Genomic DNA, 13136 nt, shown 5'->3' with positions numbered 1-13136 from the left:
GGAACATCCAGGAAACATCCAAGTTAGGTCAGGTTATCGCTTACTTTACACCAGGTCTAAACAGTCATTTTTTCCACCAGCCTCTTTTTTTCACTGTCTTAAAGTTAAGACAAAACAAAATACAGCTTGTCATGTTACAGCAATAGCATAAAGCCCTCCGTCTAGAAGACTTAAATCTCAGCTTTATCTCCGATTGGGACACTGAAGACTCCAAAATAAACGTCTCCTCACCGAAAAATTCACAAGATCAACATTTATACACATTTTTCAATCTGGTTAAGTAGAGCGTCCCCACGCAAGGCCTTGTGTAAGCGCTTATTACAGAAATGATCATGTATTAGAATGAGCACATTCATATAAACCTTGCAGAAGGACCTACAGAGCTGTTACTACAGAAAATGAATTGATGACATCCGACCAGTCAGAACTGAGATTCAGTTTAGTAAGATAACACTTTAATGATCCCGAGGGGAAACTGTGGTCTAAACAAAATTATAGCAAGCAGCTTAAATAAAACATCTTTTATTCATTCATATAATAAGTGTGACGGATCTAGAGAGAAGCCGCAACGTGTTGAGTCCTGCAATAAACCACATGAACCGAGCCATTAAGAACACAGACAAAAGGGTACTCTAGGACTCTAGGAAGAAATATAGTACCATTACAGCAGCCATGAAGGTGTTAAATGATATTACAGATGCTCTTGATTTAAAAAGAAAAAAAGAAAAAAACTGCACCGTGTTTCACTTTTTATTGATCTGTCAAAGGCCTTTGATTCAGTTGCCCGTGTGATCCTGAAGCAGCGACTGTGGATTATAGGTCTTTCTGAACATGCAGTTGTTTGGTTTGTAAACCATCAGACAGATAGAACACAGTGCACTCAATTAGAGGCGCTTTCATCTGAGAAAACGGTTGTCGGTAATGGTGTGCCCCAAGGCTCTCTACTCGTTCCCCACTTATTATAAACAATCTTGTTAAAAAGATGTGCAAAATGCAAATATTAATTTTTATGTTGATGACACCATTATTTACTGCTGTGCTTCGTCTCTGGTAAAAGCTTTTCGAGGAATTGCAAACTGCTTTTAATTCTGTTCAAACTTCCCTGTTTCAGTTGAAGCTTATACGTAACACTGACAAAACCGAGCTAATGGTATTGTCTAAAGAAAAGAAAAGGCCACAGAAGCTTCCACCAATTACTGCTTTTCAGAGTGATGCAATTGATTCTGTTACTTCACATAAATATCTCAGGATTTTAGTTGATGATAGTCTTTCTTTTCAAAAAAAAAAAAAATTAAGCTGAAACTGGGATTTTATTTCAGAAATAAGACATGTTTTTCTTTTGAGGCTAAAAGGAGGCTGATGTTAGACACCTTTTTACCTATGAAAGAATTCCAGCGATATTTTATATATGAATGTTTCTGCCCAGTGTTTGAAATCAACTGACACCCTTTACCATGGAGCACTGAGATTTATTCTAAAATGCAAAACTGTTACTCATTGTTGCAGTTCATATGAAAGGGTTGGCTGGCCTTCTCTAGGCACCCGTTGGCATAAATATACATATAATATTTATATATACACACACACACACACACACACACACACACACACACACACACAGTATCTCACAAAAGTGAGTACACCCCTAACATTTTTGTAAATATTTGATTATATCTTTTCATGTGACAACACTGAAGAAATGACACTTTGCTACAATGTAAAGTAGTGAGTGTACAGCTTGTGTAACAGTGTAAATTTGCTGTCCCCTCAAAATAACTCAACACACAGCCATTAATGTCTAAACCGCTGGCAACAAATGTGAGTACACCCCTAAGTGAAAATATCCAAATTGGGCCCAATTAGCCATTTTCCCTCCCCGGTGTCATGTGACTTGTTAGTGTTACAAGGTCTCAGGTGTGAATGGGGAGCAGGTGTGTTAAATTTGTTGTCATCACTCTCACACTCCCTCATACTGGTCACTGGAAGTTCAACATGGCACCTCATGGCAAAGAACTCTGCGAGGATCTGAAAAAAAGAGTTGTTGCTCTACATAAAGATGGCCTAGGCTATAAGAAGATTGCCAAGACCCTGACACTGAGCTGCAGCACGGTGACCAAGACCATACAGCGGTTTAACAGGACAGGTTCCACTCAGAACAGGCCTCGCCATGGTCGACCAAAGAAGTTGAGTTCACGTGCTCAGCGTCATATCCAGAGGTTGTCTTTGGGAAATAGACGTATGAGTGCTGCCAGCATTGCTACAGAGGTTGAAGGGGTGGGGGGTCAGCCTGTCAGTGCTCAGACAATACACTGCACACTGCATCGAATTGGTCTGCATGGCTGTCGTCCCAGAAGGAAGCCTTTTCTAAAGATGGGTTTCTCTCTGGGCTTCTTATTTGTGCATTTTTATTATTTTTAAATGTAGCTGGTATTCACTCCGGTCACATTTTATTAACTGTCCCAAATCCTAGAACTAATCTTGGCAAAAGGACATTTATGTACTCTGCCTCATCGGCTTGGGATGCCTTACATGGTATCCTGAAAATGGAAAAACTTGTCCCACTAAGTGATTTAAGTCACTGACGAAAGCTTTTGAGACTGATTCCTTGTCCAGACAATGTTTTTAATTAGCGCTGTTAGGTGTTCGATTTCTGCTTTTGACTTTTTATTTGTTTGATGTTGTGTGTTTGTAACTGTGAGATGACTTGCTGCGGCCTATCTTGGCAAGGACGTTCCTGGTTAAATAAAACTTTTTAAAAAGGATCTGTAATCGTGCAAAAATGTGAAGTAGGGACAGGCTTGAGAAACATGGCATTAAAGCATCCTGTTTATTTTTCTACCATGTTTTATATTAGGTGGGATAGTTTTTTCCGCATCACTGTTTATAATACACAAACGTAGTAATTGTTTATTTAGTCTCGGGGTCTATGGCCTGCTATGCACAAAAGTATATTGCCTGACAAACAGCAGACAAGTGCAGGTCTTTGAAGTAATGAGACTAATTGCACTGGGAATATTGTGAATGTATCCCCTAACCCCCAACCAAACTCTAGAAAAATTTCTAGATTAGGCATCCATGCAGCAGAGTTTCATAATGCTTATGGCCCTGATGCAAAACTGCCCCCTGGTGGTCAGTACTTATACCTAAAACGGGAAGTGGGGGGAAGGTGGGGATGGGGGAAAGAAGTCTATTACCTATTCTTATCATTTGTGACTTAATTAGATGCAGTGTTGAGTGTGGAGTAAGAACATTACTACTGTGATTTCTCCAACTCTCTGTAAACTACAATATAATGACCCACATGTAATAATACTGTCTCCATCCTGCTTTACACATTGGACCTAAATCTTCTAAAATACTTTTATATTATTCTCAAAAAGAAGCTATTAGTAGGGCCAAAAAAATAAAGACACAATATCTACAAACGATTCTGTAGATAAGAATGATAATATCAGAGTGTCCAGTCTGTCTGATGCATCCAACAGAAAATCAGTGAAAAGCCCAGAGACGCCTGACTGACTGAGAAAACGGCAGGAACACAACGGGTGCTGTTGACAGAGACAAAGATAGCTGATGTGATAGGCTCGATCCTAAGACGTCTGTTCCAGTTCAAGTTGACAGACGGAGCCAAGACGTGACTGATAATGACAAAAGTTGAAAGCGGGGAATTCATGTGGAACGAAGAAGAACAAAAGTTTCCCCTTAAAAACCACATGGTGATGAAAATTCACTGCTTCAAATAATAGGATATATGCACAAAAATGGCTGCGAGTCACACAAAGCCTCTCTCAGAAACCACAATCCTGACAACAAATAATAAAAACAAAAGCAGACGCTTTTCAATAAGAACCAGCCTTTTTTAGCTGAAGCCCGATCCCAAGCTAGAGGCATTCAACAGACTCTAAACAGTCAGAAATAGTCTGAAACTGCTTTAAACACAGACACCCCTTATACGTTCCTATTGTTTAGCATTTCCAACTTAAAAAAAAAAAAATATATATCACAAAATCACTTCACAGCTCACTATCTAATCCCTTCTTGGACAACATCAGTCTAACCTCTGCCTAAACAGGAAACGCAGTTGGGGCACTGATCAAGGCGTCGGCCATTTTAAGGGCTGTCTCAATCGCAAAATCCTTCCAGCGCACTGGAACATTTACTCCTTAAAAAAATCCCACAATGCACTACAAAAACTGGAAATGAAGTCATATTTTCTGAAGCCTCAGTTTAAAAAAATAAAAGGGCAGACAAACGCTCGATCATCTTCCGGCTACAAATCTAAGTAACTTGTGATCATTGTTGTGGCTCTCCAATGATTATTTACGTTAGCTATTTTTAACATTATTTGACTTTATATATACACACATATGGTTTGTTTGAGTCTAATGACTTTAAAGTGTATAATGATGTTTTTTTTAATCCACTTGCTAGCCTACAATCCTGATTGAAGTACCGTGACAAAAACACGTGTGATTACGCTAACAAATATATATGACATATAATGTCAGAAAGATTCTGGTCCTGCCCGTTGTTTTTAAATGCCAGTGGTGATGTTTTATAATGAGAGTACGTAGTCATGTCACCGGAAATTGAGTCATCAGTGTCCCATTGTGTAGTGAGCCAGAGTTATTACCAGTACCTGAACTCGTGTACACGACATACTGATTGATTCATGACCTACAGAGCTGTTTCACACGCACTCTCTTTTCCCATGGACAAATCTCTGAATGACAATATTACAGCAGCTAACACGATCAGACAAATAAAAAGCCTATAGATTTACACACACACACTTGTATCACATACATATGCTGTTTAGTCCTCGCAGGAAGTAGTATCTAAGTCCTCCCACGTATTATCTAAAAAGACATGAACCAGATCAAGCAAAGAAGCCAAGCAAACTTGTCTGAAGCATTTTCTCGCTGTCGTCTAAACGCAGCTTCTCACCTTCTGAGTTAAGTGTGATGAGCGTGACGTTGTTGGTGCTCTGCGCTGAGGACTGGCCACTATTGGACACAGAGTCGCTGGCTTCTGATCCACTCTCCTGGTCCTCCTGACTCTCTTCTGGCCCTGGCACCTTTAGGACGATTGTTTTTTGTTTCCCTCTGCCCACCGTACTGTCAGCCAAATATTCAGTTGTTACTGATTCACTAAACATATTACAAAAAAAATCATGTGTAAGAGCCTGGCTTCACGACACAATCCGAGTGAAAATGACCTATTGCATGAATTAAAATCTAAAAGGCACAAACCACAACACGTTCATGAACTTTATTTTAAGAGCAGCTGCCTATTTAAAGCAAGGTCTTTGAACTCAACTTAGTTTCTTGTTTATACCCTGTACATATGTAGCGGTAATAAAAGGGTAATAACAATGATGACTAGCCTATCAAGCTTTTAACTTTTAATGAATGATTCACGTGTGGGGAATTGAGTTATCTGAAAATATGCACAGAACAGTAATCACAAAGGCCTCACTTGCTGAGAAGATTCTCCAGTGAGTCTGTGGTGCGAGGAAGAGGCTCCTCCTGGCTTGGTTTAGGACGTTCACTGCTCATTACCACGTTGGTCTGGGGCACCACACTGACGACACAACCATCAGGAAGCTGTTAATGAAACTCAAATAGCAGAAGACGTGTTTTTCTGTCATACGGATCATATTTACGCTTCACGCACCAGCGAACTTTGTCACACGTCTGCGTAGCACCGAAAGGTGATCCAGCCACCATTGGCACCTGAATAGCCCCTGGGTTTTTCCCCATCACAGTGTCAAACTTCTCCTCCAAGGCCCGACATGTTGCCTCCAGCACCTGCAGCTTCGCCTCCATGTTATCCAGCCTCTGGCAAATCGCCTGGCTGATAGACATTAGCATTGCCTGGAAAGAACCAGACAGATATCCACATGAGGAAATGATCAAAGATCTATCGATGTATCATGTTACTCTCTCGTGTTACTCTCTAATCAAACTTTGATCTATTTCAAACGTATTGTTTTAGGGGGGAAAAACAAGTTTATGAACTCTTTACAACTATGTGGATTTCTCCATAAGTAGCTCGTAAAATGTAATCTGGTCTTCATTTTTGTTGTCGCAATATATTAGCCAGACTTAATAAAGAACACACAACACTTTACACTGCCGAACGGTTGAACTAATTACGTTTATGAATGGAAAAAGCATGTGAACGCTCAAATTGCGTAATTATTAAAAACAAACATCTTTTAATGGCGAAGCTTTGAGCCAGACACTTTGTGTAGCTGCTCATCAGTACTGAACAACATTTGGGGGGAGGGGATTGTGGCCCATTCCTCTCTGCAAAACTGCTTCAGTCCATGTATACTTTTTCCTCGTATGAATGGCCTGCTTCGGATCATAGCACAGAATTTCAAAGGGATTGATGTCAGTGAAATATGACCGTTCTGAGACCAGGAATTTATTCTGTCTGAGACACTCTGTTGTTGATTTCCTGATTTACTCTTCTTTTGATCACTGTTATACTGCAGAACTTATTTTTAACTTCAGATTGCAGACAGACCGGTGTAGAAATGCGGTCGTAGACGTTCCCAGTGCAACATAGAAACGTACTGGTTTTGCCAAAAGGCAGCAAGCTGTCCAGAACAGAGGCAGCAAAGCAGTCATGGATCATTCTACTTCCGCTATGCTTCATGACTCAGAGTCTAGCATAACTAAGCCAAACTGTGTGCTTACAGTATATGTCAGGGCAGGTCGACCCCACAGCTTAACCGACTGGAACACCTCCCACTGAGATAACTGTCAACGTTTACATACTTTCCTTTTAATTGCCTTAATTTATTCAGTAATAATACAGCCAATAAAGTGTCATGTGTTACAACACAGTGCTGTTGAATTTCTGACCCAACAGGGTCATGTGCTGTAACACGTGAATCTCTAACCGCATGTCTTCACATAGTAATGGCTGCAAGGCAAATTATATGCTTGTATCAATTCGCTTTATAACTATTATAACGTAAGTGATGTTATTTTCTGATAACAGCACTCCCCGTTGTGTATAGTTATATAGTTGAAGTAGCATTTCAGGAGTCATCCATGCTGAAGCTTGAGTACGTGCTAACTATAATAACAAGAAATGAAGCTCATTCTAATCTCACTTTGAGAGTCACATCCTGGTTACTGCCTTCCATCCTGGCTCGCTTCCGCTCAGGCTTATCAGCATCGTCATGGTTCTCCAGAACATCTAAAGCAATCCCAAAGACCCCGTACATAACACAACTGGTAAACAGCAAAAACACACACTTCATTTATCTACCAAATCATATCATTCAAATAAACAAGAAGAAAATATCAAATAGGATCATTTATCAAACTATAAGAAAATATTCAATTAAAGACAGGCAACTAACTAACAGGTTAATAAAATGTGAAGGGATAAAGACAGAAAATTGTTCAAAGTGAAGAATAACTAGAAAATAAATTGCAAAGCAGATTTTTTGTGTGATTTTGTGTCAACTGCACCTTGAACAGAATTTATTTATACATAAATAAATAAATAAACAAACAAACAAACACCACAGAATTGTCAAAATTAAAGCAGTGACTAGAGTTATAAAAGTTATATATGGCTATAAAAAGGTGTTATAGAATGTATCCTTTGTAATGTCTGTAAAACCAGAGGAAGAGTGAGTGATTTCTCACCTGCATCATTTTCCTCATGGTTTAAATCCGCCACAGCAATCTGGACTATCTCCACCAGATCCTGTTCAGACATCATTCAAGCCTGAAAAGTAAAGAAACAAGGAGTACAACTATTAACAAAGCATATTTTCCACATCCATACAACATGTTTAACCCTCAACTGTCTTGATTTTGCATGTAAGAAATGACCAATTACAGGCCTTAGGGACTCTTCTTCAGTGCTTCCAAATGATTTATCTCAAAAATGTATATTCCGTTCCCTCAGGCATGTTATTTCATCTTTGAAGTCAAAGCTGCCATTTTAAGCTATGAACCGAAGACAACTCTCAAACATCCTCTAACAGCAAATACCTCAATAATCATCCTTTTAAACACCTAGATTAGCATTCAGAAGCCCAATACAATCAATCAGCCTCCAGCTTTATGACCGCTATCACACTCCTCATGCCCGGATACTTTTAGGGTAGGAGTTCCCAAACTAGGGGTCACGACTCCATGGGTTCACTTAATGTACAAATGGGGTTGTAAGAGAAAGTCACAATCTCGTCTTTTATTTAATTTAAATCTTTTACAAATTACTATCACTAATATCGCTGTAACTATGATTGTGGATTTAGGGTGCTGCCACTTTCAAATATCAAATAAAAATTAAACAACAAGGAGAAACCAAACAACAAGGGGAAATACCAATGCTTGGGCTTGTAGAAAATGTACAATGTCCATCTAGGATCATTTACCCAAAAACATTTGGGAATTCACCTTCCACTTTATTAGGAACATCAGTGCACCTGCTCATTTATACAGTTATCCAGTCAGCCACTCAGGTGGCAGCACTGCAGTACAAAAAAAAATATACAGGTCAATTAATTTTCACATCTAACATCAAAATGAAGAAAAATAGAAAAATTTTAGCTCTGTGACTTTCTTCGTGGCATGGCTGTTGGTGCCAGTTGGGCTCGTTTAAGTATTTCAGAAACTGCTTATCTCTTTTAATTTCCACACACAACAGTCTATAGTTTACACAGAATGTTGTTGGGGGAAAAACTGAGTGAGAGACAGTTCTGTGGGTGGAAACACCTTGTTGACAGGAGAGGTCAGAGGGAAATAGGCAGATTGGTTTGAACTGCCAAGAAGGGTATACTGTATATGGGCAGTGCTTGGGGGGGGGGGGGGGGGGGGGGGAGATGGGGGCGCGCGATGGCAGCACCTGGTCTTTTTTGTCTTCATCTGTCCAGTTAGGGTGAGTCTGTGCCCATAATAGCCTCAGATTCTTGTTCTTGGCTGCCAGGAGTGGAACCTGATATTGTCTTCAGCCCGTCCACCTCTAGGTTTGATGTGTGGTGCATTCTGAGATCCTTTTCTGCTCACCACGGTTGTAAAAAGTGCTTATTTGAGTTACTATAGACCTCCTTCATTTTCCTTCAGACAGCTTTTCAGACCAGTCTGGTCATTCTCCTCTGATCTCTCTTATTAACAAGGCATTTCCGCCTGCAGACTCTCCTCTCACGGGATTTTTTATTTTTTTTTATTTATTTATTTTTTTTACCTCTGCACCATTCTGTTTAAACTCTGGAGACTGTTGTGTGAAGATCACAGGAGATAAGCAGTTTCTGAAATACTCAATCCAGCTCCTCTGGTATCAACAACCATGCCACGGTTAAAGTCACAGACATCCCATTTTCCCAGTCTGATCTTTTATGTAAACATTAACTGAAGTGCTTGACCTGTATCTGCATGTTTTTTTGCATTTTGGTGCTGCCACATGATTCGCTAATTAGATAACAGCATGAACATGTAGGTGTTCCTAATAAAGTGGATGGTGAATATGTATGACAATGTGACAAACTTCTTGCACCACAAACTTTCAGACTATTTATCTGAAAACCGCTTCTGCTTTTCAGACTTATTACACTAAAACGAACATTGTCTTTCTTGACACAACGCATGCATGAATGACCGACTAGCAGCAACTAATCAAATTTAACCCATAAATATGAAATGATCACATGACAAATATAAACTAACGTGGGACCTCAACAAAATAAATGCCACCTGATAACTGGGATAACATACGAATAGCACAATGTTGCTGTTAACTGATCATTAACTAATTCAGTTTTGCACTTGACTGAAACCATTTTTTCCATTCATTTCTCTTTTCATATTTGACCCCATTAGAAATGTTGCCAGATTGCCACAAGAAAACAATAAACGAATAAGTGGATGCTTCAGTTACCCTTGGTTGTGTGCAAACTACTTTTTAAAGTACCTCCAAAACACATCATTTCAACACTTGAAATAAGAAATTGTTTTTATGTTTCTTTATAAAGACCAAATACCAAACTATTAAAATGGCCTAGACACATCTTGATCCTCATAAAGAATGCAATAATTGATTTTTTTTTTTTTTTTTAAGAAGAAATTGTAAATCTGCCAACAGAAAATGTTCCCCAATATTCCTGCAGTCTAAACTCTATTTGTTCCCCCACTACCCTGGTCATTACCCTTCTACATGTTTCCTGACGTTGCTTACTATTCGAGTACTCTACTCGTATTTTACTATAGGTAAACTCAGAACATAGCTACATTATATGATCTGACCATCACATCCATATGTGCCCATTCTAAAATGTGCAACACAGAGCTGGTTCCACTCTTTTCTATTACAATAATCTCCACTCTTCTGGAAAGTCTTTCCACTACATTTTGAAGTATGGCTGTGGGGATATTTACATTCAGCCACAACAGCATTAGAAGGGTCAGGAATTAAACTCAAGTGAGGAGGCCTTGGGCGCACGTCAGTTCATCTTAAAGGTGCTCAGTGGGGTTGAAGTCAGGGCTATTCGCACCTGCGTTCTTCTATACCTACTTTGGCAAACCATGTCTTTACAGATCACACTTTGTGCACAGGGGCACTGTCATGCTAGAACAGGTGTGTGAGAACAGTGAGGGGACATCTTAATGCTACTGGATACAAAAGACATCTTAACAATTATGTGCTTCAAACTTTGTGGCAATCATTAGGGGAAGACCTACATATGGGTGTGATGGGGAGTGCAGGTGGTTAGTAAACTAGATTACATTTGTCACAAGTAGATATGAGTGAGGCTTTAGTGTCTATAGTCTCAATATGAAGTATTATATTCTCAGAAATTTATTTAACAGTAGTCAAACATGCATACTTCTTTTGTTGCTGTACCAGCTCACTGTACAAAGTTTTAGTTGTTTGGATCCTGACCTATTTGTACTAGCATGAGGACGTGAATTGGATGGAGAATATAAAGCACTTCAGTAAGTGGCCCTGGATAATAGCCTCTGGCAAAAGCTGCACATGTAAAAACTTAAAACCATTAAAAAAAACACACAATATTCAGTTCATCATTAACATACATTTTACAGCATTTGGTAGATTCCCTTATCCAGAGCGACTTTCATTTATCTCATTTTGAATTTTGAGCAGTTGAGAGTTAGGGGCCTTGTTCACGAGCTCAGCTTGGCAGTGCTGAGATTCAAACTCACAATCTTCTGATCAGTAGACCAATGTCTTAACTAACAGGTACTAACAGTTTCCAGCTACTAGGGATGGGCGATATGGACTTCAAACAATATTATGACATTTTCTGGTATTTATTGTGATAACGATATCAGTGACGATATAAATATCATGCCATTCACCACTGTTTTTGTGTACAAGTGATATCTGTGATCTTGAGAGCCTCAGAAACACAAACATTGATCTAAAAATAAAACAGGTTTTCTGTAACCAAACCAGTTCCAGATTGTAGAGGTAGCTCTTCGTTTAGTGATAAACTCCGCCTCAGCTTCACGTCATTCATGTGAGCTGCGAATGAGTCGCACACAGAACTACATCAACTAGGCTTTATCATTATTATTGATGGAAGACTAATTCTTATGGTGGGGAGAATTTCTACCGGTATATCACAGACGATAAAATATCGCCCATCCCTACCAGCTACCATGTCCTGATCTAATAATTTGCATATCAAACTATGATAAGTTCAAGCTATTGTTTTAAGTCACAACCTGCATTGTTACATAGTGCCCCCTCCCCTTATTTTCCTCACTAAAAATGTTCTGAGAAAATCAGCTTTTAATGGTGTGATACATGACCATTAATTCACAGGACTCATAATAGTAACAAATTTAACCCAAATACCAGTCAATATCTGCTAAAATGTTTACATTTACTCATTTGGCAATTACTTTTATCCAACACTAAAGATGAAGGATAAGGGCTTTGCTCAAGAGGCCAGCAGTGGCAGTTTGATGGTGGAGGGGTTTGGCCTCATAACTTCTGATCACCAGGATGTCTTTCTTCCTAGATGTGGCTTGCAAATATACAGCTTACAGCCTGACGAGCAGAGGGCGGCCTATAGCCATGATTCTCAGTCTCTCTGAGTTGATTTGAATGAATTTGATTGATACTTGATTTGAACGAGCTTATAAATAATAGCCAGAACATTACCTTTGAACAATGACCCTATCATTTAAAAAGTTTGCTTATGAAATGAATCTGTACTGAGAGCATTTGTGGAATTCATTCTCCAGTTAAAAGGGGTTTCAAATGTTTGTGAATCCCTGCGCTACTGAACAGACTATACATTTCAATTTACTGTTATACATTTCAACCTTCATGCTCCCCTCTAAACTTCTTATTCATGTTATGTGACAAGTGCAATCAGTGACCTCAGTAATATCCAGGATCATTTTATTGGTTTGTTTTCACACTAATTCTATAGACTACAATGAACAAACAAAAAAAGGAGAGAGACGGCATAATAAATGCATAATGTGCTCTATAAGATCATGAGCTATTAAAATGTTCATTAAGAAGAAGTTTTTGTGTTCGTACAAGTTATTTTTTAACCACCAGCCAGCGTCTAACAGCACACAAGGTCAGTAGTAACCGCGGGTGCTGTGGAGAGGATAACGCTCATTATGTAGCTAGCTCATGTGGAAAACAAGATCAATTCTATTAGCTGCCCAATGTCGCGAGCGAACGAGCACACACACACACACACACACACACACACACACACACTTTAATGCAAATAAACTGAACACGCACTGCACGTGAATATGCTTTAGCACGCTTACATTCCCTAACAAGCGCTAGCTACCAGTTAGCAAAACTAGCCTAGCAAGCTATCCAGCTAGCTCTTTCCCGTTCCCCTATCTATAAACATGTGGTGTATAGTACAGTGGTGACCAACAAACACTGCCACAAAACGTTTCTCTTGCCCTTCTTAACCCATACGCGCAATAACAACCCATAACAAACATCCCGTGCTAACGGCTGCTAATGCTAACCACAGTTAGCCAGCTAGCCGCGCGCGCTAAGTCTCAGCAGTGTGCAACAATAACGAGAAGACAGCGAGTAGATGCGGTGATAAAAGGCCTGGAGCTGTCCCGCCACATTACACACGCGACAAGCAATCAGAA

General features: G+C 39.5%; 1 protein-coding gene across 3 annotated transcripts in view; it reads right to left on the bottom strand.

Moving 5' to 3' along the window:
- The window catches only part of banp (BTG3 associated nuclear protein), a 52642-nt gene that overhangs the window by 39281 nt on the left and 225 nt on the right, over positions 1-13136 (bottom strand). Inside the window, exons 2-6 of one of the 3 annotated variants that reach the window (XM_017485793.3) lie at positions 7674-7755; positions 7130-7215; positions 5677-5876; positions 5479-5583; positions 4948-5150 (exon numbers count right to left, since the gene is read on the bottom strand). In XM_017485793.3, coding sequence (XP_017341282.1) covers positions 4948-5150; positions 5479-5583; positions 5677-5876; positions 7130-7215; positions 7674-7749 — 670 coding nt within the window. In that variant the 5' untranslated portion in view covers positions 7750-7755. Of the gene's footprint in view, positions 1-4947; positions 5151-5478; positions 5584-5676; positions 5877-7129; positions 7251-7673; positions 7756-13136 lie in introns of all 3 variants that reach the window. The other 2 variants (XM_017485794.3, XM_047159861.2) reach the window with 2 other exon arrangements.

This window comes from Ictalurus punctatus, chromosome 14 (genome assembly GCF_001660625.3).
Source record: "Ictalurus punctatus breed USDA103 chromosome 14, Coco_2.0, whole genome shotgun sequence".
NCBI lineage: Eukaryota > Metazoa > Chordata > Actinopteri > Siluriformes > Ictaluridae > Ictalurus > Ictalurus punctatus.
This window is presented reverse-complemented; position numbering and strand designations above follow the sequence as displayed.